The sequence below is a fragment of the Dermacentor silvarum genome, chromosome 1, assembly GCF_013339745.2.
Source record: "Dermacentor silvarum isolate Dsil-2018 chromosome 1, BIME_Dsil_1.4, whole genome shotgun sequence".
Classification (NCBI taxonomy): domain Eukaryota; kingdom Metazoa; phylum Arthropoda; class Arachnida; order Ixodida; family Ixodidae; genus Dermacentor; species Dermacentor silvarum.
In genome coordinates this window covers 178,594,313-178,621,887 of record NC_051154.1, presented here as the reverse complement: position 1 = coordinate 178,621,887, position 27,575 = coordinate 178,594,313, and the positions used below count along the sequence as shown (strand labels likewise).

Genomic DNA, 27,575 nt, shown 5'->3' with positions numbered 1-27,575 from the left:
CGGTGCCCTGTGACTTGTCAGCCAGCCTCACTGGTTCAGGGACAAGACATTCCGCAACGTGTTCTATTTCTTCGGCAAACGCTATCGAAGTACCGCGGAAGAGGTGTCGATGCTCGTTACTAAAGTTGGTGACTAGCAACTTAGATCGGCCATCACGAAGCTGTAGCACACTCCTGGCCGCACAAACACCTTGCGTCAGCAGATGCGCTAAGTTACTTTCTGCGACCACTCCACCTTCGCGCATTCCACCACACATCACTTCGACTAGAACACTGGCTCGTGGAGGAAGCGTAACACTTTCAACGGAAACACGTAGGGCATCGTCACATCGTTTGTCGTCGTTTGCGTCGATTGCTTGGTCGGCTGAGAAGGTGACAACACCTCCCCGTAAGTCAATAACAGCGCCGTATTCCTGCAGGAAGTCAACTCCGAGAATGACGTCGCCGGAGCATTCGCGTAGGACAAGGCAACTCGCCATGAATGTCGATCCTCGAATTCAACCTCTTGTCGTGCAGGATCCCAGTGGAGTAACAACGTGACCGCCAGCCGTACGAATCTGCGAGCCATGCCAAGGGGTAATTACTTTCTTCAGAAACGTCACCATCTTCCCGCTTAATATAGAATAGTCCGCTCTGGTATCCACTAAAGCGCTAACCGCGTAACCGTCGATCACCACCGGTATGTCGAGCGAAAGCCGGTCATTCCGTTCAGCTGCAGTTGATGTCGAACCGGTACCCTTCTTTACTCGCGTCGATCGGAGGTCTTCAGTGCGTCGACTGTCAGCGGCCTCGCCCCCAAAGGTCGCTGTAGTTGGTTTTCCCGGCGGGGACTTGGCGACCGTCCGCTCGAATACCGCTGGGGCGATGGTGAAAATCGCCTTGGCGACGGCGAGCGTGACTGCCGCCCGGTAGGCGGTGGCATGCATTGCTGAGCCAGATAATCCTCAATGTCCTGAGGTCGGTGGCCCAGTCGGGGTGGCGGCGAATAGGCAGAAAAGCCCCGCAACCCGAGGCGTCGGTATGGGCACTGGCGGTACAAATGATCTGCCTCGCCACAGTGGAAACACAGAGGACGGCGATCCGGAGTGCGCCAAACGTCTGACTTCCGAGGGGACATGCGTCGATCATCGGCGTAATGCACCGGTTGCTCTTGCGGAAGCACAACCGGAGAATGCGGCATGGGGGAACAGTGGAGGCGTGCGTCGTTCCTCGATGTATGGCACCGGTTGGGCTGGTGGAAGTGCAACCGGATGAGCGGCCTGAACAAACAGCGGCGGGGACGAAGCAGGCTGTCGCAAGACTTCTGCGTAGGTCGCACGGTGGTCTACAGAAGGTGCAGGCGCGGTAGAAGGTGCAGGCGCGGTAGAAGGTGCAGGCGTGGTAGAAGGTGCAGGCGCGGTAGAAGGTGCAGGCGCGGTGTTAGGAAAAGGAACGGTGGACCGGAGCGCTTGGTGCACTTCATCTTTTATAACGCTCGCAATGGAGCTCACCGTGGCTTGTGGGGTGCCGTAAACCTTCAGTATCTCTTCGCGCACAACGGTGCGGATGAGGTCTCGAAGGTTGTCATTGTGGCTTCCGATGGCCGTCGACATGTCCGTAGTCGCGTTCACTTGCCGCTCGTAAAAGTTAGAGCGCTGCAGAAGCATCTTCTCCATACTGACCGCCTCGGATAGAAATTCGGCGACAGTCTTCGGAGGATTGCGCACCAGACCAGCGAAGAGCTGCTCCTTCACCTCTCGCATCAGGTGACGCAACTTCTTGTCCTCGGTCATTCCAGGGTCTGCTCGTCTGAAGAGGCGCGTCATATCTTTGACGAACGCGGTAACGCTTTCGTTGGGAAGCTGGACGCGGACTTGAATTGCTCGTTCGGCTCGTTCGCGGCGATCAGGACTGGCGTAAGTGTCCAGTAGATGACGGCAGAACTCGCGCCACTACGTCAGTTGCTCCTCACGGTTTTGAAGCCATGTACGCGCTGCCGTCCTCGAGGCAAAAGTAGACATTCCTACGTTTAGTCGCGTCGTCCCATTCGTTGTATTCGGCGACGCGCTCGAAGTCGGTCATCCAGTCTTCGAAGACGTCGCCATGTAACGGCTTCGGCACCAGCGGGTTCTGAAGTGTATACCGGTTCGTCATTGCACGTTCCATACCGGTTGGGGTTGTCTGAAGCACTACGGTGTCTTCAGGGGGCAGTCCCCGGATCCTGCGGCTGGTCCGATGGACGAGAGTATGGACTAACACAGGGCTGGTGCTTCTGCTCCCAGGAGGAGTCTGTGGCATGAGTGAGAAATACCCAGCACCTCCACCACTTTGCCACGCGTCTTCAAAAGGGGGCTGACGACGTTTAATGAGAGTGGCTGGGCTCTGGAGAAAACGGCGGCGAGAGCTAGCTATCGAGCGGGGCGGTTAGCGCGCGCACTTCTTTCTTCTTGCGCCTCTGCGCTTGCCCTATTCCCACTACTACAGGTGACAACATACACGTTGACTATTCGCAAACAGTGGCAGCTTTACGGCCCACAACCTCTGCAAGGTGCGATGCGCCCAATCCGTGGCAAGCAGCTTACCGTACTGCTTGCGCCAGTAGCGCATGCCGATTCTGTAAACACCAAAATGCCTTCCGGCAGCACAATTTCCAGCCTACAATATACATGGGTATTCCACGGCCTCTGACTTAAAACCAGCTGTATAAATGAAATTAAGGATACTCCCCACAGCAAAACAGAAGACGGGCAGAAAAGTGAGCAACAGACAATGCAGTCATGGAATGGTTGCCTTGGAAGTAGAAAAACATCATGAAGATGCCACGCACTGTGGGAATCGTAAGCAAAGCTTTGATGAGCTGGCAATAAACGGCGCATCACTATAATAAATGCACAGTGGATTTCGGCAACAAACATGTAGATGACGACCGCCACCACCACCAACATGGTGATAATGAGGTAGGCAAAGAAAGCGTCGCTTTAAAAGTAGCGCTAACATACTATTCACCGGTTCACTTGCTTCTAGCTGTCTGACTGTCTATGCAAGGTTTTGATTGGCTGTCGCAATGGCATCGCCGCAGAAAGCATTAATTTTTCCACCAAGAAATCGCTCTTGGTGGTATGTACTATAATCACTAGCCGGAGGAACTGAACTGGGTAACTACAGCACGGCGATTCATTCGTGGACTGCACAGGACCAAAGTGCACGGTGCGTTTATTCTGCGAGTGCATTCACTTTGAGTACAGTGAAACCTCGTTACTATGAACACAACATTAACAAACTTTTCACATCAACGAACGTTTCAGAAATCCCCTGCTGACTTATAGTTTCAATGTACACGTGTTTCAGTACTACGAACATCAGAATACCGAACTTTTATTAATACAGTGTAGAGCGCTTATAATGTAAGTCGCCGGAGTCACGAATATCCGCACTATAAACGGTACCGCACTACAACCAAAAAAACTATTTTATTGTGATAATGGACACTCCAGCCGCATTTCTGCCGTCGCTGTCACTGTGCTCAAGGTTCTGTAGTCACTTACTAAATAAAATAACCAGCACGGTGTCACACGCGCACAAGCAAACATGAGCACATCTCGCTCGTTGACCGCGGAAACGAACGGTCGAAACGCTCGATTGACGAATTGACCTTCGTGCTATAATGCCTCTTGCTTCAACGCGACCTATAAGCGGCGAAAACACGGCACGTGGCAGACTTTCCTCGTCGCAGAGTGCTTTCAAGATAGGGCCAAGGCAATCGTATCGCCAAAGGGGATCGTCGCAGATTACATCCTGCTTCAGTCCACTGAAACCGTTCCGCATTGCTTTGCTGGCGAAAATCCTCTCCTTCTGTTTGCGCCAGTCCCAAACGCAAGTTTCGGATTCTCCGAACGCCTTTGATATGGTCCGATTTCCATCCGTCTTCGCACACAAGATCACTTTCCTTTTAAATGCGGCATCATGAAGAACTCCGTACTTCATGCTGATAGAGCAGACACAGAGAACGTGAAGACAGATGGTAGACTATTGCCTAAGCACGTGTGCTGATGGAGGAAGCTACGGTAGCTGGGCTCGAGAGTAACTAGGCTCGACGCGCATGCGAGGCGGCCATTTTGAAATGCCGACGGCTATGTGGTAAAGCAGATTTAGGGTCGTACTCGATTCTAATGCGCACGCAATTTTTGGACCTGTTTTATAGGAAAAAAAGTGCGCGTTAGATTCGAGTACATATGGCATTTGTGGCTTGAAGGGAGCATTTGCCGTCTAGGTTCACTGCCGAACTTCCAGGCAGCTGCACTGTAACCGGTATTTCGTGTCCCGCAACTGCACTATGAGCGATACGCATATACATAGAGTGCTATGGGAAAATTAACGGGAATCTGAAAATACCGTATTATATCCAGTCCTGCACTATAAGTGGTTACGTTATAAGTGGTCTATACTGTAATGATCATTATTCAGCTTCATTGTCATGTTAACAATGCCTCATTGCTACGAACCAATATTCCGAAATCTGGGTATTCCAAGACTTCCACGTATCCTTTATGGCAGCCGAAACAGTAGGTTAGCAGACGACAAGGCGCAGAAAGCGGATGCCGTGGCATATGGGTTCGGAAAACCTGAGACAGCGCACAAGAAAACGCGAACGCCGTCATTTTTTTTTAAAGCTCTATTGCGGAGGCGACGATACATCAGGTTTTAAGAGCGCATGTTCCACCCAGAAAAGTTTCACCTAGCAACGAAGGTACATCTCTTCCTTCTTTCTGTGCCTAGTACTAGCCACGTGCACGGAGAAATGTAACTACTGTACTCTCGGGGATGCCACACGGTCACACTTAGCACTTTCCCGACGGTGTCGTTTACGCGCGCTTGCGCTTTGGCACAGTTCAGGTGTCTGCCTCGAGCAAGACAGTTGCGATGTCTACGGTGTGGAGATGCGCAACTCGCGCGTGCCTCCTGTAATCCAGCTTCTCCGCGTGGCTAGGCGCCGGCGGCGGTCTTGGTGGTTGCGGCGCGTTGCGAGAGATGGCGCGAGTGTCGCGATGCTAACGCCACCGAACAGCGGGGTGACTTGGGAGAAAAAGGTCGAAGGCACTTCCTCTTTGGCTTGGGATCGGCGACCAACACGCACGAACGCTTCGCACGTGCGCCGGCCCACTTCACGGGACCGTCTCGCGAGGCTAAGAGCAGGACACCGGCATGGACGAACACGGATGGTTCGAACACGCTACGTTCGCGTGACCGTACACGTGAACGACTAGGCGATGGTGTCATAGCATGGGGCGAACATATTCGCTCACTATCCAGTCGCGGTGAGTCGGACTTCCTTGATTTGTCGCGCGCCCATGTGAACGTTCTTCGGGTAGTAATACGGCTAGCGTGCATTAGTGTATGAAAGGCGCAATAAATGCCCTTTTGATCGTTTACACTACTGTGTTGTCGTTCCTTTGTCCCAAGAGCGCGTGTGAGACCCCACATCTGGCTGCCCAACGTGGACCTCTTGGGGCATTGGACGATAATTTTGACCCCAGTTATACAGTATAGACCACTTATAACATAAACGCTTATAGTGCAGGACCAGATATAGTGCGGTCTTTTCAGACTCCTATTAATTTTCCCATAGCACTCCATGTATACACGTATTGCTTATAGTGCAGTTGCAGGAAACGAAATACCGGTTACAGTGCGGCTGCCTGGGAGTACGGAAGTCAGCGGAAACAGCGAACGCTCCCCTCAAACGGGCGCCCCAAGGAGTGCTCGAGGAAGAAAGAGAGACGAAGTGGAGGAGAAGGGAACGTGGTGCGAACGAACAGCCAGTGAGGCTGAAACCAGAATCTTGAGTGCGAGTCGCGAAATATCACGGCGCGCATAGCGAGCGAGGGTCACGAAACTGCTAATGCCGGCCGACGCTCACTTCACGATAACGGCAGTAAATGAAACTTCAGGGAGCGGGCGGCGCCGGCACGGCGAAGCGCGCACGCGGAGACCGTGGAATGTGAGGGAGGAGGGCGGCCGGGACGCGGATTTCGCCTCGGCAACTCCGCCGCTTCGGTGGCTCCCCTCGCCCTCCCTCGTAGCTCCCTCACTTTCGACTGTCACCGTGCGCGCCCGCCGCTCCAGCCGGCCCGGCGCCAGCTCCCAGAAGTTTCGTTTTCTGCCGTTATCAGGAAGTGGGCGTTTGCCAGCGTGGGCAGTTTCGTTGGCCGGCCTGGGACAGCGCCGCTGCTTCCCTCTGCGCCGTAGCCGCAGAGTGCAAGGCCAACACATGACTAGAAAGTAGAGGAAGCATAAAGGAGAAAGAAGGATTCACTGCCATTTTCTACACGTGGCGACGGTAGCGTGGCTGAGACGTCGACATGTACACGCATGTTTCGGCGCAACGCAGAATCGGCGACCTTGCCATTTGAGAGAGGGTGAAATTTCCGCCGCATTTTTTTTCTTTTTTGTTCGCGCGCGACATTGAGGGGTCTCTCCTAAGCTTTTACTCTATGACGGTGCCGGAGCAATGCCGGTCGGAGGCGCTGCCGCGTGATTTGGTTCAAATTAACGAGATTCGACTGTAAATTGAATGCAAACGTTCTAGCCACATTCCTCGACTGACGCATACGTGTGGCAGCTCGGTGCACTTGTTTTGCATATGTGCGGGCCTTGAAAATTGTTGCTTTGGTTATAGTGCGGTACTGCTTATAGTGCAGATATTCGCGACTCCGGCGACTTACGTTATAAGCGGTCTACACTGTACTCAGTTCGAGACAACCTTTGTTTCAACCAAAGCGTATTCCTAGTGTGGATTTTGACCGCTAGCGTCGGTGGCGTGCTTTCTTGAGCGAGGCGACGGTTGCTGTAGCGTGTTTGAACTTTTCAACATGCTAAGCCTTTTCGCGAGTGTTTTGTTAAAGTACACTCGTCGGTACGAGAGCCACGTGGTCTGCATCCTGGGAGAGCGAGGCCTAGCGCCTGCGGAGCATTGGCAAGCAGGAAAGCGAGTGAGTACGGAAGTCTCGTGGGTGGTCCGAATTTATGTAAATAGCTTCTTTCTCTTTGACTTCGGAAGTCGTGGTTCAGGGAGCCGGGTGGCCGCGGGCCACGGTGCCGCTACGGGCTTACTCGTATTGCGGCCTGGCACCGGGCGCTCCGACACCGTCTGGGACGATGGGCGCCGTCAACTCGGATGCTGTGTGCACCGAGTGGGGTAGGACCACCTCACAGAGCTAACGTCTCCTCGCGGCTGCCTGTTCTTGTGCCCATTTTGTTTTTTATTTATGGATGCCGGTTGTTTTCAGGGTAGCGACGCTTTAGGCCTAAGGCTTTACAAAGCCGCCTCGTCGCACGTTGAGGGACACAACCTGGTGGACTGTGCTGTTGAGGTGTCGCACATTGTTTCCCTCATTAGTTCGCCTCGCACGAATTGAAATTACTCGTTCGACTCAAGAAAGTAAGCTTTGTTCACGTGAACTTAGCATCTGAAATGCCGCCCGAAATTTTGCTAGCCGAATTCAACATCGTACCATGTGGGTGATGCGTATGCCAAATTCCTCTCCCTTGCACTACTTTAGTGTTTGTCGAGTGCGTTGAGTGTACGCAGCGTGAGCGGAGTCACCCCTGGTTTGCTGTCACCTGCACATCATCAGCGCTGCTGCCCCAGACTACAATCGAGCTACCCCAGGCGATGCAGATGCCTGTGGCCAATTCGGCGCAGCGATTTCAGCGGCCGCCTGTGTCCGACTAGCAACCCTCGGCGGCTGGGAAAAGAGCCGGCAGTCACCAACGGCTACAGCGGCTCTCGCCGGCAGGGCGCGTCGGCACGAGCGACGCTTGCTCGTGCCGACTTCTGTGTCGCCATTTCCGGAGTCCTGGGCTGGAGTCGTGCCATCGAATCTGCAGATGTGGTGCTTTGACCAACGGACGCCAGCGGTGAACCCCAGAGACAATGTTGGCTCGCATGTTGTGGATAACGTGCGGACATTTCCTCGGCGCGGCCACTGTCGCATGTACTAACTTTTGTTCGTGACGCACACGTTGATAGACCGTGTGACATGTTTCGCCGGAGTATGTGTAGTGATTTAAGGTTGGGGGGATGTGGGGACGCGCGACTCGCGCGCATCTCCTGTAATCCGGCTTCTCTGCATGGCTAGGCGCCGGCGCCGGTCTTGGTGGTTGCGGTGCGTTGCGAGAGATGGCGCGAGTGTCGCGATGCTAACGCCACCGAACGGCGGGGTGACTTGGGAGAAAAAGGTCGAAGGCGCTTCCTCTTTGGCTTGGGATTGGCGACCAACATGCACGAACGCTTCGCGCGTGCGCCGGCCCGCTTCGCGGGACCGTCTCGCGAGGCTAAGAGCAGGACACTGGCATGGACGAACACGGATCGTTCGAACGCGCTACCGTTCACGTGACCGTACACACGAACGACTAGGCAATGGTGTCATAGCTGCTCGCTCTCCGGTCGCGGTGAGTCGGACCTCCTTGATTTGTCGCGCGCCCATGTGAATGTTCTTCGAGTAGTAATTCGACTAGCGTGCATTAGTGTATGAAAGGCGCAATAAATGCCCTTTTGATTGTTTACACTAGTGTGTTGTCGTTCCTTTGTCCCAAGAGTGCGTGTGAGACCCCACAACGGCAAGGAATGTGAAAACAGACAGCAAAAAATATTGCGCTTTTGAGGCGACATGGTGCTACCTTTTGTCAGCAGTTTTCTCAATGTCTCTGTCTGTTTTTCACACGTCACTCTTACTAACGATGGTGCGTGGCGGCGTAATCAATGGAAAATAGCAACAGTGTGGGCTGACAGCTAACAGCGATATTTTCGTGGATAGCTCATATGGTGCCAACTTATGAAGTGAAAGGTTGATAGGCGGAATGGTTAATTTTGGGGCTTTCACAATAACGACCTTTCAGAATAACGAACAATGTACTGCGGTCCCCTGAAGTTCATTATATCGAGATTTCCTTGTATATGAGGTAAATTTTGCATGCATGAAACTCGCTGTTGGCTGCAATAGCTATTGTTTTTCAAAGTAAACGATGAGGGGTATTTTTTCCCCAGAAAATCGTATTGTTGATGAAAGGACAGTGCTTGTTCAGACATAGGAACAATTCTAGATTATATTCGCATTGTTCAACTGACTGAATCCGGATGGAAGAAATAGCTCAGCATTTTCTGTCCATGTGCATTGTGGACAAGATACTGCCAAGAGCAATTCATGACGTGTAGTCATTTGATGCACCATCAAGCATAGAAAACTGATTTTTTCCACAATGTGGATACACTATTAACCTCAAAAACGACTATCTTTTCCAAAGGGTGAATTTCCACATAATATAAAATGTCCATCACTAACATACGGCAGCACAGCAGCATTCCAGTACTACAGCATGCAAAGATAGGAAGGTACTCCTTTATGTTTTTTCTAATTTAGAACCCTCTTGCATTGAAATACATTGAGCTAATCTGTGTGGAAACAAAAAAAATGGGGGGTTTTCAGTATAATCTGTGTAACAACAGGAAACACTGCCTTAAAGAACATCCTACAATATAAAGATGGATATATAGCATTAAAACAAAGTTCTGAAATGACAACAAGGAAAAGGCCATCACGAATTTGAACAGGTCATTACCATAAAACCTGTTCCCCAAGTTACATAATGAATTTTCAACCAATAACAGTAGTCACTTTAAATGAGACCTGAAACACTTTTCTAACTAATCATAAAATGGCCTCGCTATTAAAGTATGTCGTCCCACGAATCTCATGCATGAAAAAAAAAATTTCGAGTCCTTCAATCATAAGTTGAGTTATCACACCGATGCCCGGCTTTCTCTCTTTTTTCGTCTCCACTAGTGCACTTGAAGCTACACAGCGGAGAAGTCAAGAGGGCAAAGCCCCGGCCAAAAGTTGAGCGCCACGGCACACTGTGGCGGCCACAGTAGGCTACTCTACAAAGCATGCTGCTGCCATATCGGAGGCCACGTGCAGCAGACACAGCTATGCGCAGTCATCATCATCATCAGCAGCAGCCTATATTTTATGTCCACTGCAGGACGAAGGCCTCTCCCTGCGATCTCCAATTACCCCTGTCTTGCACTAGCGTATTCCAACTTGCGCCTGCAAATTTCCTAACTTCATCATCCCATCTGGTTTTCTGCCGACCTCGACTGCGCAGTACAAAGATGAAATAATTTTTCTATCTTTTTGAGATCCCAGACATACATTTTTCATTTATTTAACTTAAAATTAGCAATTATGAATTACTGAGAATGTTCTCGCGATCACAAAATCAGCCAATAGCGCTGGTCGGCCATCTGCTTTCAACTAGCTTTCGATCAGAACTTTCCGGATGTGAGAGCAAGCGTCTGTTGACTGCTTTTGACATGAAATTGTAAATTTCCTGCTGCATGCAGTGCAATAATATTTGGCTCACATGTTCACAAAAGCCTCGTTAAAATATCGGCAACGTTTCTGTGTTATGTTCCAAAAGTCTTTCAGGGCCTCTAGCAAGGAGCTGTCAATGTACAGCACACATACCATGATTGATAGCTGATGCAGGACTCACAAAGGCACTTCAGGTTATAACTGTACACAATACACAAAATTACTTAGCTATATACTTGGCGAACAATTCTGAAGCCAACAGGTCATGCCTGCACTACAGTTCGACCACAGTAACAAACTGGAAAAATTAGCTTGAGCTTACCATTACCTTGTTAGGGCTCTGAAATGCTTACTTTTCGTGGTTTATAAGGCATAACAACACACTTTGCACTACTAATTGCCTCATCTGCCCAAATTAAATTAAAAATGATCTTTTCAGAATTCAGCACTAATGCACACACACACACAAAAAAAAAATTAAGCTTAGTCAGTAAAGCAGAATGCCACAGCTATGCATCTGTGGAGCCCTTTGCCGATTACATTTAGACAACATTCTTGCCACTAAAAGATCTCTACAGACAGATAGCAACACCTGTACTCAGATAAAAAATTACCAATATGATAGGTGGTTTTACAACATACTGCTGCAAGGTGCAGTTTAGTATGAAGATGTAAGTGTTTACCCGATAAACTTCTAGGTGTTATAGTGAGAAACTCTATGCTCATAGCCATAGAGTTTCTTACTATAACACCGAGAGGGCTCCACTGTCTATGCGAGTTTCATAAAGAGCGATGTGCCCTCATGGGAATGACGGGCTACGTGTCTGCGAGGCTTGCGTTGGCTGGTGTTAAAGGAGGCTTCGTCTAGAACGCGGATATGGCTACACAGATAATGCGTTCCTAATATAAAATCTACATATAACGCTTTCATTCACCCATATTACACCTCTCAATGAAGTTTATACTCACCTACAATGCAGGATCAAGCAAAGAAAAGCAAGCACAGACGACAAGCTGTTCCAAAGCGAGCGAGAATCTTGTCGCCTGTCCTCCAACTTTAGCGGCTAGCTGATACTTTTTACGTTTCATATAATTGTACATGCAATAATAAGTCCTCAAAATTAAAGAAAACATGTTTTTGTGTAATAATAAAGCTAAAACAACTTTTTACGTGGTGTTTCAGCAGTAAATGAATCATTGTGAGAGATGGAACGGTGCTAGCCAGGCGCATCTTCAAGACGTCCTAGCTCTCTGAGAACGATGCCAATCCGGAGTCACAATATACCGGCATTCCCATGCACACCACAGCGCAGCAGTGCCAGATTCCCCTCTAGGTAAAATAATGAGAAACTCTATGTTCATAGCATGCTGAAGATCTCGGAGGGTATTTCTGGGATGTGTCACAGTCACTAACCACCAGATACATACCCGCAACATCTGCTAATGTGCTGTTTGAAGGCAGTTAATAAAAAAACTACACAGCCCTTCAGCATTGCCAAGACTGCTTTGCTAGTATATACTAATTTACAACCACTTAAGTGAAAGGGTTACAGTTAAACTTTGATAAAACAAACTTTATTATAATGAAATTCTCCCGATAACGAGCTATTTAACTTTTTATAACTTCTTATCCATAGAACACCATGTATTTCCTACTTCAATATTACGAAGTGTGTTTATATATATATATATATATATATCAAATACATTATTTTATTATAATAAAATCTCACTGCCACCGTAAAGGAATACAAAGACACTAAATGGAAAGTGCCGCTGGCCTAGATGGTCAAATGGTTTAACTACACGCGGCTGCTTTAGATAGCGAGCGCAGAGTAACAGGATGAAACATGCACTAGGCATAGGGTGAGCGTGCATCTTTTTTTTTAGCCCAGCAGTAGCTACGCATGGCTGTTAGCCCGGTTGACCTCATATGCGGCCCGTGCATCCTATCTTGGAGGTAACCGGCAGCAGGTCCAAAGCCAACATGGCCGTGGCTTTATGAGCGCTTTCTTCCCACACATTTAGTGCTAGACGTCGCCTAATCTCTAGGTTCAGAGACGCATTGAAGCAAGAGACAGCCCAAGCATTCGCTCCTCTCTGCCTGCTCTCTTCATAACACTGCTCCACTGCAGGCGAAACTATCAGCCATGGCGGCAGAGTGGATGCACAAGCTTCGGAGACTTCGCTTTGTACTGCCGATGTGAAGATATCAGTGATATGCAACGAAACAGAGTCTTTGGTTTCTGACTCTCCAAGTCAACAAAATGATGTTTTTCGAATTGAAATTTCTCTTTACAATTGCCCGATAATTAGGAACATTCTATGGCCCCTTCCACGTAAGAAATATCCATCGGTGACTTCAACACGAAATTTCAATATAGCGACTTCGTTGTATCAAGGGTTTAACTGTACTGCATTGCAGTTGACCTTAGGATGCCTAAGCTGTTCAATTGTTTTGCACACATGGATGCCTATGAAGCAGTAATGACAAAGGTTGTAATAGGTTCATTACATATTTATCATAATTTTCGTGACCACAAAGGGTTCTAGCTTTAAACAGCAGAACTTTGGGAAATAGATATCAATGTTCCATGAAAGGAGACCAATTGTGTAAGTGAGATTTTGTGAGGTTCAGAAAGTATATTGCTAATGCCACATATAGGCATTAGGATGAAGGCCAATAGCTACTCACTGCAGCTGGGAAAACAAGGCTAAAATTTTGTGTTGGTATTTTAAAAAGTTTGAATTTTGAAGGAGCAAATCTGACAACTTACCATTTTTGTAGTTTTTTGCACTCTTCTGTAATAAAAAAAAAAGAAAAAATTATGCACACGGCACTACCTGTGAAATATTATATTCAGCTGTCAACTATTATATTCGGAGTATACTTCATTATATCTGAAAGTTCTAACCCCCGCCACAAAACCCAAACTTCAACTTGCACGGTTTACAGCCCTGAGAAGTTTTTAACTGTATAAAACAGATATGGAAATAAAAATGGAGATAAAAGCTGAGCGCTCTTACCCGCACAGAGCCAATGGGAACGCAGTTTCGGCAGTGCCATGGTATATTTGGCAAGAGGACCTGGTCACTTATTTTGGGTGTATGACATGTTTGATGAAAACCTTTAAAAATGGGGGGTGGGGAAAACAAGAAACAAAATAAAGTCTTAAAAAGAACACTGCGCTGTCATGATACTACCGCTCTACAAATAGTTTCACGAATTGTATTCGAAATTCCACATATGCAAATGAGACAAATCAACTCTTTAACTGTGGTTACCGCGAGAAAATGGTCGTTTATAAGTGGGTTTTGTTTTTTTTGCCACTAGAAATAATATTACAGCACTCATTGCAGCATAGGAAATTGTATATAATGAAATTCTCTTTCCAAAAACATACACTGCAAAGCAAAAACATTTATTAGGTAACACATAAAAACTCTAGAAACGCCATTTCGATAGCCAGTTGATAAAAACAAACATATCTACAAAAGCATTAATATCAAAGAAAATTCAGAATATACTTTTCAAAGATAAATCACCCAGGAATAGTGTCTGAAAAAATAAATGCTCAGTACACCACCATTCTTCAGAAACAAAAAAAAAAAAAAAAAACCCAAGACCAGGAACTGCTTCCATCACTCGTGCCATGCGGTAAAGGCGTTCTTGATTTTTATGAAGTATAGGTGCATTCCACATTTTTAGCACAAAATGTTTGTTTTTTGTTCAACTTTGCGGCCCTCGTAACACATTTTGCAGTTTCGCCTTTTCAATATTCTCTGAGGATGGTCCGATGAGAAGTCTAATAAACTTCACCAGTTCGTCTGGAGCCGCCTCTTTCCAGGACCCATCTCTCATAGCGTAGCTGGGCAACTCCAGAATATGCATCCAAGCATATTTGTTTACGTTTCCAGATGGTTTTTATCACCTCTGCAGTGTGAAGAGCAGAAAGAAATCCCACGCCGTTGTAAACTGTTTTGCGCGGCTTCGTAGTGCTGGGCCAATCCAATATGTGTTCAGGGCGGCCTTGGTGTGAAGTGAATTTTCTTTGCTGTCGGTGGCAGCACATCCTGACCAAGCAAAATACGCAGCCTGCAGGTAATCAGTGTAGCTCTCAGGTCGTGCATGAAGATCGGCAGATAAGCGCGCATGAGAAACCGTTCAGGCCGCAAACGAAACTCGCCGGTGAACAGCTACAGATGTCCTGGGTTGACTCAAAACATTGTCATCGTCAGAGCTCGAGTCTGGTTTGCTGTCATCTTAGGACTCATGTTTTGAGTCCTCATCACTAAATTCAAGTGCGGATGCAGCGTATTTCTGAGCGGGATGCTTTTCTCGCGGTGCAGTTGCGTGTCACGCTGCCGTGATGGGAGCGACTTTCGATAAATACGTAGTAACTCCGGCAGCGCCCCTCACAGGGAGTTTACAAGTGAAGCGAAACCGAAACTCGTGGAATTTGGCTGCCAATGCAAGGTCCACATGTTGGACATGCAGCAGACCTTCAGAAATGTGCTTTGGTGGAATTTGGATTTCAGACCAAAGCTCACTATTTAACAGCTGGAATCATTTTAGGGTACTTATCACTGTTTAGCACTGTCAGATGTCAAAGCCAACAGCACAATTTAATTCTTGACTCACTGGGAGTCTTTTCATCACAAAAATTTGATGTTAGTGCGGTGTAATCACGAGCAGCATGTTTTTTTCTTGAGGCTGACAGCCACACCCCTTTTCACTACAACACAAGCACATTAGTTTGTAAAAAGGTCCGTTAAAAATCACATCGCCAGAGCAGGAAAATTTAAACTGATTCTAAAAATGGAGTGCCTGAACCAACCACGGGGTGGCACTAAGTGCATAAGAAACCACTGCAGCATGTCGAAATCGGCAATTTAAAGCATCAATCACCAGTGAACGATTTGAATAGGCATGGTAACAAAAGAGTTCAAGAATCATGCGATTGATCCCAATGGAAAACTTGAAATGTGCCATCGAAGGTGCTCATAACTGTCTTCAGACATGCAAAAAGTAGATCCTGCTAATTTTACCGTGTAATGAATTTCTGCCAATGTCATACAAAAAAGTGGAACTTAAGTGCACGCCTAAGTAGACATCCCTGAATGATGCGACTGTTTGCACCTCACCGTCAGAAGAGCATCAAGTGAGTGCCCTTATCAAGCAATGACCTCGCAAGCTATCTGATAATGCATGACTTAAATATGCAAGTACAAAGTGGTATTAAGGCCTACCTTTGTTGCAAGTGTCACAGATAACAATCTCATTAGGAGGTTCAGACTCGCCCATGGTGCAGACGCTACAGACAAGATCATTGTCTTGATCACAGACGGACTCTCCATCAGTAGATAGGTCAACAGCACGTGTGGCACCAGGATCTATGAAAACAATGGACCACCTTCAAAAATCAACAAAAAACATCAGTAACTTTTGACCTGAACACACAAAAACCCTAAAAGAAAATCTGCACAAAAAACACTGCCTCAGAACACATGAAAGAGTGTATGTGCATTAGGACAGAACACCAACCTTGATTGGACCTACCTGAATGTTGAGTGTAGCACTTTCCATTGACAATCTTTTCGGGTGGGCCACTATGAAAGACATTGCCATTGAGACGCACCTTGCCCGAAGCAGCATGCTCACCAGAGCTTCCAAGCGCATTACCAGAAAACTGCATATCAAAATACTTTTGTCATATGCAGACAACTATCACTTCAACGTGCCCTTTTTAATAATTCAGCATGCACGTTTTTCATGTCCTTCACATCCAAATTGGGGTTATTATGTGCAAGAAAATTACTAGCCTGACAGCAACCTATTAAGAAATCAGCCCTAAAGTAGCCCCTAGACAAGTCGTTTTGTCGTGAACTGGACCCAAACAAAAAATAGTAAATTCACTGGTGTTATTACCACAATCGTAAACAAACCATGAAAATCAGATATTTTATTATAAAATTGTAAAGCTTCACAGGTATGCAATAGGGTGTGGCTCCATATTTAGAATTGCAAAGAACATAGTCTGCACGTTAGCTGTCCCTGCTTTCCCAAGGATCCAAGATCAGGTAATGCAGGGTAACTCAAGTTCTCGTGAAACTTATGGCTGATGAAATTTTTGTGCAGTGTGCATTTTTGTCTGGGTATAAATGCAAATTGCATTCTTTCAAGGCACATTTGACCTACAACTGGCGAAGATGTACTTATGAGGATTCTACCAGTGAAGACATGCAATGGCTCAAATGCCGGGTGTTTCAATGCCACAAATTCATGACATGATGACAGTAGTAACAACACAAAAACACCTTAAGGAGCTCAATTGTGCCTGTGTTACCTGTATCATGTATTCCAAAAGCAGAAATTTTAATGAACATGAAGTGTCCTTTGATCGCGAACAAATGACTGTGCTCGTGCAATCTGTTTTCCACTGGCTAGTAACAATGGCTGCCAGCTCTTAACAGACACTCATTGAGGTTGCCATATACCAAAGCAGGACCACTGGGTTTGTCTCAAATATGAAATTACTGTTTACACTGCAAGGATTTTCCTTACCTGTCCCAAGTTCGTGTCACAAGAGATTCAGGATGCGGCTATGCCATAATGCACACAATACCAAAATTGTGATTACAGGGCCCCTGGTATGACAACTGTTACCACCCAGCTATTTATTACATCACCAAAGAGTTTTCGCTTGATAACCCTACATTACCATTACGATACAAGAAAAACCATAAGAAATTGCTCACCTCATGATTGTTATGACGATGCTTTACGTCCCTTTGCACCTTGAAAAAATTAATGCATTACACTGCTGTTAGCAATCACCACCTTCACAAGTAGGCATGAGAGAGGTTTCAGCCAAGTCATTCATAAATGTTTTTTCATCTTCAAAGTATCTGCTTCACAAGTTAAAGGAATACAGCCATGCATTATAACTACTGCTTTAGCTCAACTCCTTTCCACTTACACTCGTACATACAGTAGGTAGGGCTGTAGGAGGAGGACATTATTAATTACAGGAGGATCCAGGTAGGGCCATAAGCAGCCACAATCTCTATGAAAAAGTGTGAACGCTTAATTCAGCCGTGACACCAAGGAACTTCGATGACCTGAATGATTTGTCTCTTCAGATCTCTACACCCTTAACGAATCTGATAACCATGTTCTAAAACAAAATTTTCTGTAAGCTATTCTATGTTCCACACCAAAGAATAGCCCTCCCCTTACTTTCATCTGGTTGGCTACCAATTTTGGGTGGAATAAATCTTAGTATTTTATGGTACACCTCCACAAATACTAAAGCTTAGCATTAAAATAAGAACAGAAAGTGAACACACACGATGTCAACCACTCATTTTTCAAATTCCTATTTTTGTTTCAGTACTGGGATAGTGGCAAAATCAATCCAGCATTATGCTCGATTAACTACACGAGTTCTGCAGAATTCATGAGAAGTAGGCATCCACTTGAGAGTAGTCGCAAGCTACAACAGAAACACTTATGGGTTGCCCAGAAAGCTTTACAGTACTAGTGAGTGGTTGTTTTCATCATCAGCCTATTTTATGTCCACTGCAGTATGAAGGCCTCTCTTTCAGCCAAAAGAGAGGACACCACCCTCCTTTTTCTTAGTCCTTGTCTTTAGTTGCACTGTTGCAGCCATGCTCTCTCCCTCTCCCAGCGACCTCCAATCTAATCCCCTACCATCTTTGACTGCATTTCCTTTCTCTCAGCACCTCAATCTTTGGCTCTAGTAAAGCTCTGGATATATTATTCATGGAAAAAAGGAAGAGGCAGAAGAAATGCATTGCTGGTTGTATCGCAACTATTGAACCTTGACATTGACCCAAACTAAAATTGTTGTGGCATTGCTTTATGTTGTTGATTCACCTTCACGTCCCTATCTGCTGGCCTCCTGGTTAGGTCAGTTGGTAAAAGTTGACACACAAAAAAAATGGTACTGGTGCTAAGTTTGATCCTTCAACCTGGAGGAATGTTGTACCTGCAGAGCTTTCTTCCCAAGAAAACCACGTGGTTTGTTTTGCAGCTTCATGCTACTTGTAGGTGAATGCCACTTGACAATGAAGAAGTGCAATTAGATTAGTATACGGGTTGCAGAAAGCAATATCTATAGTGAGACATGGTGGTAGGTGAGGGCTGGACAGTTGGAAATGCATAGCTCAACTTCTTGTCTCCTCATTTAATCAAGAAGACACATATTATATCAGTATAATCTCTTACTACCAGCAGGCAATATCAAGAAGCAAGGTACACTCGTGAGCAAAAGTATATGGACCACAGGCTCGCCAAAAAAGCGGAATTTATTCGTAATTCAGACGCACAAACCGAAATTGACGAGAGCACTGGAAAGTTGTCAACGCCAAGTTTGGACTGCAGTTCTAAATTTCAAATTACATTTCGAGGCAAAGATGAAAATAGGCTTTTTCGTGGAATCCCTCGTACCTATACTTCTTGCACAGGGAAGTACATGCACCAAGTTTATTGTCTTTCGGGACAGTGCACAAGTTAGAAACAAGAACACAAGTCAAAACACCATGAAGTGTTCTATCTGCTAATGCAGAATATCACGTCGACACAGGAATCCACTTCACCAAGGGAAATTTCCTCGTAACAAGAAAACCTCATCAAAACAACAAGACCACCACAGCGTTACTAGATTTTTCTTTCAGTTGTCAAACTCCGCCGCAGCGCGTGACGCCTTTCCATTGAGCGCCACGTGGGGGCGCGCGCGACACAGTTTGCCCAAAGTTTGCCCAGAGTTTGCCCGGTGGTTTGCCCGGTTCGGTGAGAGGTGAGCCCACGGAGGAGCCGGACTGCACGCCAAAAAGGCCAACGTTGCAAAAGGCGACCGCGGCGTTCTGGTAATGTTGTTATCATGCGCGTTTGCTTTGATTTCCCGTGCATAGTCATACGATGTCGATGACTGCTGTGCCTGTGTAGTGAGAAGTAATGCCACGTTGTTTTGTGACCGGCTGCAAAAGCGGCTACGACTCTGCGAGGAGTGCAGCTGATAAGAAGCACTTTTTCAAACCACCTTTTCAAGTCATCACGCGCATGCATTTCTACTTGCAAAATGTGAACCGCCGTCTGGGAAGCAAAGAAAAAGTGGCAATAGCGACAAAAAAAAAAAAAAAAAAGTTTGGCCATTTGTACGCCTTTCTTACTGTTTTAGTTTTTATTAGTTATTACAGTTAGCACAAGTTAAGTCGTAGGCTTGGTTTGAGTGGTGAATTAAATTTTATGCGTAAGTGTCAAATGACCCTTTGAGCGAAACGCAGTTCCACTAACGCGAAACCTGGGGAGGTGCAAAGCATGCAGTGATGCACCACTAATGGGCTCATACTACCTTAAAGGGATACGGATACAAAAGTTGACGAGTGTTTTTTTTTCGTTGGAACAAAAGTCGGGCGGCGTGGCGCGCGCTTGCAATAACGCCAAAAATAAAGCTATCTGCCCAAAAATGAGCTAAGTGACTACTTCTTTTCAGTTTAATCGCATACTGAGGATTCATTTTCAGCATTTTCGTAAAATTTTCAGATTTTGTGTCCGTATCCCTTTATGCAATGGCTCATAACCCCGTAAACGCGGCCTCCCCATTACGACTACAGAAGAGAAGTGAAATTCTACGCTGGAATGATAAGCGGTTGCAACGCAGACAGCTGTGGAAGACGACGACGAACACGGGAGCGCTCAGCATGCGGGACGCTCGGCACGCGCTTGCTTACCGTGACGACGACGACAACGACAACAGGAGGAGACATCGACAGCTCGCGCGCATAAGGTGCTTCACAACTAAAAGGCGCGTTTACTGTGAGAAATCACGCAGCAGCCAGATGAGGTTGTTTGTGTTCTTTGAATGTGTGAAGTACTCATGCTTGTGCGTGAAATAAATGTTTGTCAGGCATACATACTTTTTTCTCTGCGGCCGCTGCAAAGCTAGGTGCTAGGCTGCAGTAGAGGTAAGTGCGAGCGCTTTGAGTCATCTTTCTCATCGTCGCCGGCAGTACGCGTTTTCAAGACGCAAATTGTTACACCAACAAGCACAAGCAACCACGCTTGCAAGTGGCAGAGCGTGTAAACATTTTGAGGAAATATTCCAGCCATTTTGAACCGAGCGTGCAGCGGGGCGTTTGCAGTATGCGCTAAGCTCTGTATCGGAAGCTCGTGAGCAATACAGGGGTCGCCCACTCAACTTTTTCCAGTTTTCTGGATAATAGCAGACTCTCAAATACAATAAAAATGTTAGCCGAAAAAGCATGCAGAACCTATGTACAACATCCGTTACCACGCTGAACTGCAGAGGGAGGCTGCGTGTTTAGCTGCGAGCCGACCCGCTTAATCGGGCCGACCTAGAGTGCCTCGATGTGCGCGCCCCCGCTTAGAGTGGTGTCAGCTTTTGAAGGGGCAGGTGGCGCCTCCTCGACCTTGGCGGCAGCGTGGCCGCCATTTTGACGCCCCCGACCGGTCACTTGTACGTGGTACGGTGGCTAGATGGGTAGGTGTGCCGACCGAGCGTAGTTCACCACTTCTCCGCATCATGACGCAAAATTGGCGCTGCGGACAGTAGAACGGTTCAGCGGCGCGCAACGGCAGCTGCGCTGTGTAGACGAGCTGCGTGTCTGATAGTATCGCTTGCCTCTGATTGTATCTTTGAAGTGCGCGTTATAATACCGTTCTGAGCAGTGTAGGCCAAGCCAGAATGAGGAACTTGTTGTTGTCGTCTAGTCAGAAAAAACGAAATGCTGAAGTAAATTTTCTAGCTTGGCAATCGGTCACATCTATTGATATAAACGCGGCGCTCCAGCCCATTGCATTAAAGACGTAAATGCATTTTTTCCATGCATGAAACAATACTGCAATGGTTTTATACGGTATGTGGAACCGTGTTTACATTATATTTAGCGAGTTCTAATGTTTCAATTTCGAGAAATCCAGCTATTGTTTTATTGCTGCGTCAGTTACGGTATCTAAATTGGTGCGAGAAGAATTGTGTTGGTAAGTGCATATGGTTCACTGTTTCATTGTAATAAAATAAAGCAATATGTCTTGGACTAGATTCGTGAATATATTTAAAATACAAGAAAAGCTCTCGTAACTTGAGTCAGCAGACACACCAACATAAATTAGCTAGCGCCAGCAAGGCCGCAACATTGGTCCACCACATCATAGCATTGTTCACAGCACACGCCTCATCTTCAAGTGCTTCCTCTTCTCCCTGTTGCTTTCGCGCGCCATGTTATTGCCCTTGACAAGAAAGTAAAGGCGTGTAATTGAATAGAACTTCACAACATCGTTTGTGAGCTCTTTCTTGTGCCGCTTACAGCCGATCAAATTCGGGGGATTCAGCTGCAGAAAGGATGCAAAGTCGGCGATACACTGTTCCTTCGTAACTCATTTAAACTGACGAACAGCTTGAAGGCGTCTTCTAGTGATGCTACCAGTTTTTTTAGTGCTTCAGAAGGGAGCAACAGCCCTGACCTACTCATTCTGTTGAATTTAGTAATGTCCCTGAGCAATCGGAGCACTTGGTTCTTTGCAGGAACTTCCTTGCTACATAGCCTGCTATATAGAATATCAGCCTAGAATCACTTTTCTTTTCCCTGTAGCAGCGCAGCGGTGCTCGATGTCGCAGGCGCTGAGCACCTCATGTGCGGCTTGTAAATTTCCAATGTCGAGGAGCTCATGGACGTACGCTTTTCGGTGTACCGCTTGCTCATTAACGTCGCCGATATAATCTAGCCACCGTACCGATACTGAGCAAGCTACTGAGCAGCTCGGGGCGAACATTTCCACTGTCAGACAGCGGAACAATTCCGCTGTCTTTCTCACAAATTTAGAACCCGACTTGCAGTTTGGAGCCAAGCAGTAGGTCTTCTTGGTGGTCTTCTTTGGTGGAGCAACGCTGCCGCTAATCTCGCCGGTCATATTTCCTACCTGGAACATTCCACATCGCTTAGGAACTTACAAACAGTACGAGAGATGCGGAGCTCTTCACCTTTGAAACTGACACGAACAGACGACATACAACTATTCCAATACGGGCTTTATTTTTTTTGCTCGCTGCCAGTCCGCCAGCCCCCTGTAGCAGACGACGTGCGCTGCGGAACCGTTCTACTGACCGCAGCGCCAATTTTGCGTCATGACGCGGAGAAGCGGTGAACTACGCTCAAGAGGCGCCGGTCGGCACATCTACCCATCTAGCCACCGTATACGTGGCATGTGTTTTGTTGTTAGGTCCGGTGCTCGTTTCCCTCTAGTTTTACGTGCTCGCTTCCGTCACCACGCCCGGGTGTTGCGTGCCGCAGTGCACCAACCATTCCAGGAACGGCTGGAAGCTGTACCGCTTTCCAAGAGACCCAAAAAGAAGGCCTTTTTAGACAGTACAAATCAAACGCGACAAGTGGCTTTCGACGAAAACATCATCGATTTGCAGCGTAACTAAACATAAATTTTTTTTAGAATACATGGTCATTTGATTAGCCAGCATTACGTAGCGCACTATTATTTCTTTATTGGGTGCGTAGACAAACGTCGGGCAGTAAAACGTTGTGCAGCGTAGTGACCGGGCCATTCGGGGGAACGACCCCACTGTAAGCAAATGCGTCAGATAGGAGGCTGGCGTGTTATATGGAATACAAAAGCACCTGTGTCGGCATTTTGTGCTGGTTCAAGGGCCTCGAGTATGCTAATACATTGAGAAGTATTGCCGCGGGTTTCAGAGCAGTGTCGTTGTGTGGAAATGTTTTACCCCGGATGCAGCACTTATTTATTCGTGCACACGTTCCCACGACTCAGTCGACATTTGAGGGCCTCTACCGAAATAGCAGCGATTGAATACAAAACTGATGCTGTTCCTGCGAAAAATGTGTAACGTTACGAGGCCGGACCCGTGCCCGCTTTGTGTGTATCGCCGTCTGTATACTTGTGAAGCAGGTGCTTTTAGATGACAAACAAAGCAAGCGCAATTGCATAGTGTTGTGTCATTCTTACATGATAATTAAATTTGACCCCATTAGGAAATCGGAGACTTGGCTACAAATCTTTAGATGGAACGAAATCTGTAACGGCCGCTTTAAAATCACGCCCGATAGACCTGGTCCTTCGTCGGCGCATGGAAGTCAGCGACGCCGTTGTGGAACTGTCAGCAAACTCTAGTGATGCAGATTCAATAGCAGTCAATGATGCAGCTGGTTAAACATCAAATGCTACTACAGAATCAGCAGAACTGAAGAAGAAGCTTGCTGACCTTACAAAAAAGTATACTGAACTTCAGTGACACCATGCCACCACCAAGAACACAATTCAAGGTCTCAGGAGCAAAGTTCAAAAATTCGAGAGTGACGCAACGAATATTTAGCAAAATTTGAAATTTCTGAACGAAGATCAAGTTCGCGCTCTCTCAAAAAGCAGCAGCTTGGGGAACTCTTGGTCTGCACACACCGTCAAGCAAGGCCTTCAGATTAAGTTCGCTTGTGGAACAACAGGATTTGAAACGCTAAGAAAAATGGGATATCTTCTCCCATCCAACAGAATACTCGCGCGAAGGATTCAAAGTTTGTAGTTTCTCCCAGGCATTCTTCACGAAGTGATCAATGTTATGAAATGCAAATCTGAGACTATGGAGCATGTGGAAAAGGACTTCGTCAATTTTTTGGATGAAATGAAAATAGTGCCGGGATTCGAGCTAGACCGTGCTGAAGACACACTTCTCGGAGGAGTAACTCTTCCCCCGAAGCCTGAAGAGCCTGCGAATCATGCTCTTGTATTTATGTTAGGTGGTCTTAACCAAAGATGGAAGCAAGTTATTGCATATGAAGTCACTGAGAGAAACGTCGATGACTGTCCTTCTCGCCCGGTCTTAAATCATTACGCAGTTCTTTTTTTTTTTTTTTTACTCATTTACGATCACTGTTAAGCGACCAGTGGCAGTCCTCAGCAAATTCTGCCATGGAGCGTTTTATTGGAGAAATTGCTTCTGTCAGCGGAGCATTTATGCACACAAATAAATGACCTGTACGCTGGAATTGCCGGGTGTCGTTTCATAAAGGTAGAGCGCTAACATGTATGTGTCAGGTAAGACAGCACAGCGCATGCTTTAAATGGTGAGGCGGGGGAGGTGGTACCGAACGCGAGATATTAATAGGGAAACAGCAGGTGTTTATATATATATATATATATATATATATATATATATGAACGAGAAGAAAGGGAACCGAGGGGCCCGATTTTTACTAATCATATCATAAGAAGCCAACAAACATTGACACCAAGAACAACATAGGGGAAATTACTTGCACACACTAATTGAATTAAAGAAATGATAAATTAATGGAAATGAAAACGGATGAAAAAACAACTGTCCGCAGGTGGGGAACGAACCCACGTCTTCGCATTACGCGTGCGATGCTCTCACCATTGAGCTACCGCGGAACCGTTTTCCCATCCGCTTTCTGGGGTATTTATGTTTTATAACTAGAACTAACTCTGGGAGTGTTAGCCAGCGCCACCACTCACAAGCCTAGGGGCGGATGTGGAACATCCTTTCTGCCGCAGGCGTCACGAGCACGTGATCTTTTCGGGTGATGGCAACTGGTCAATAAACCCACATATGCTCCCTGAAGGCATCAATGTTGCCGGATTCGAGCCCTCGTTATGTAATGAACGAGAAGAAAGGGAACCGAGGGGCCCGATTTTTACTAATCATATCATAAGAAGCCAACAAACATTGACACCAAGAACAACATAGGGGAAATTACTTGCACACACTAATTGAATTAAAGAAATGATAAATTAATGGAAATGAACAACTGTCCCACCTGCGGACAGTTGTTTTTTCATCCGTTTTCATTTCCATTAATTTATCATTTCTTTAATTCAATTAGTGTGTGCAAGTAATTTCCCCTATGTTGTTCTTGGTGTCAATGTTTGTTGGCTTCTTATGATATGATATATATATATATATATATATATATATATAACACATCTTACCAGGCTATTTGCACCATACTGCGCCTCGGTACTTTAGCCTGTGTACAATACGTATGATGCCATTTATAACAAATGCGTAAATTGTTTGTAAACTTAGCAAAATAAGCCACCATAATCGCGCTCAGGTAGCTTCGCAACGCTAAAATTTGTGTGTTGAGATACATATACTGCTGCTGCTGACATCTATACGAGTACTTTAAACGATTGTGTACTTGGAATGCAGAGTTTCTGAGGAAAATAAGTAAGGGTTTACACTATCGAAACTGTTGTTTCTGGCCTAAGCAAGAGGAATCATTTTTAATATAACGAAGTCTACGTTAACCTCTAGCGCATAACACTTGCACAGGACGTCAGCTTACATGAAGTACATCGTTCTCTAAATAAGCATTTAGGGAACAACAGCACTAAGCGCTGTCCAAGATTTTAAAAAAAAAAACAAGAAAACAAGCTCGCTAACGTGTACTTGCTTCCGAACGTATCCGTGCACCGCAAGCGGTACCGCGTTTCGCATGCTACCCAGCTGCGGCGGGCAGCGTAATGGCGGCCGCCGTAGCAAACGACGCGTGTGTCCTCACCCTCAGCGGCACGCGCGGGCATCAAGGCACCTTAGGCCGACCGTGGCGGGAGCGCCCCCTGGTGATAGTAAACGAAGAGGGGTCACGTTTCTGGGGCGGTTCAGGAGGTGTTTGACAACTGGGAAAATATCTAGTAACGTTGACCACCACCACCATTAGAAATAGAGCACAACTGCAAGAAGTCGAATAGCACAAATGCATGGGATCTGGATTATGTACAGTATAAGCAATGGCCTGAGCAGAGCATAGTTAGCCTACTACCCACCACTGCCATGGCCCCATTAAATGCATATTCGAAGGCATTATTGCCTGCTCATCCTGTGCTTCCAAGCTTTTTAAAGGGCCCCTCACCATATTTGGGCATTGCAAACAGACAAGATCCCATGGTGGCAATGCCTGGTGTCTGCAACGTATCAAATGGCTGTACTTTGCAAAAACAGCTGAAATTTGAAACAGAACCCTGCACGCCCTTCCTCACACAGTTAAAACAGAGAAAAAAAAAAAAAAGGTGGAGCTCATGAGGTAAACATGAGGTGGTCTCTCGGCTCCAGTACGGGAAAAGGCCGGGAAGAAATGTCACTTGTAAATGTTAGTTGTGGCAGAAGGAGAGTGTCTACATTGTCAGTGAAGCTTGTCTCCTGGCAGCATCGCAATGCAACATTTCAATTTCTCCTATCTCCTCTAACAATGAACCAACCTGAAAAATTACGAGCAAAACACTGCCTAGATGGCACCCTATAACTTCCAGTGTATAACCAAAATTCTAATGGGTCCTGGTGAGGGGCCCTTTAACTAAACAATGCTGACAAAACACTAGAAAGAAAAAAAGAGAGATAATCTGCAAAATAACTATTCCTTTTGTAAACTGTAACCTTAACATCCTAGTACAGAGTTTTCAAAATGTGGCATGCAGTGCTGAGCTCAAGATTGCAGGTCTCAAGGTTCCAGCCACGGTGGCCGCATTTCAATGTGATCAAAATGCAAAAACACTCGAGTACTTAGATTTAAGTGCACGTTATAGAACATCAGGTGGTCAAAATTATTTCGGAGTACCCCACCATGGCGTGCCTCACAATCAGATCATAGTTTTGACATGTAAGACCAAAGAAATACATTTTTTTTTAAAGCTTTCAAAATGAAGTTTTTCACACACGTCTAATAGCTGAAAAATCACAAGCTAGTTATGTGGGGTTTTACAGTGCAGAAGCAACTAAGGCTATATACAAGCTTCACATCTTGTCTTACTCAGTGAAAACGGGAAATGACATGTACATAGAAACTGCTGTGCAGCTATATATGTAAAAAAAAAAAAAAAAAATCACATTTTTATGACAGTACACTTACCTGTTCTTCCATATCATGGCTGTTATGTCGTTTATCTTTTCCCACCTACAAAAAGCAATAAGGCCTTATTAGACAAGCTCGCAGCACTTCCTTGAAAGAACAATATGACTATGCTTGAAGGGAAATTTAAGTGAACTTCAATTTCAAATGTGTCTTGTAGACTGTCATATAAGTCACTAGTAATATAGGCAAAATTCTGCCAGGGTCCGAAACTCGTATTAACTTTTTTTACCATGTAAAAAATCACCTTTTTTTAAGGCTTTAGTAGGAATTCTTTACTGAATAC

At 46.2% G+C, this 27,575-nt stretch overlaps 1 protein-coding gene across 5 annotated transcripts in view; it reads right to left on the bottom strand.

The window, feature by feature from the left end:
• The window catches only part of LOC119436460 (PHD finger protein 19-like), a 127,255-nt gene that overhangs the window by 64,880 nt on the left and 34,800 nt on the right, over positions 1 to 27,575 (bottom strand). For all 5 annotated transcript variants that reach the window (XM_049657930.1, XM_049657923.1, XM_037703312.2 and 2 more), the window contains 6 exons: positions 27,290 to 27,334; positions 17,111 to 17,149; positions 15,912 to 16,041; positions 15,602 to 15,745; positions 13,379 to 13,479; positions 13,129 to 13,153 (listed from right to left, as the gene is read on the bottom strand). In XM_049657930.1, coding sequence (XP_049513887.1) covers positions 13,129 to 13,153; positions 13,379 to 13,479; positions 15,602 to 15,745; positions 15,912 to 16,041; positions 17,111 to 17,149; positions 27,290 to 27,334 — 484 coding nt within the window. The remainder of the gene's footprint in view (positions 1 to 13,128; positions 13,154 to 13,378; positions 13,480 to 15,601; positions 15,746 to 15,911; positions 16,042 to 17,110; positions 17,150 to 27,289; positions 27,335 to 27,575) is intronic.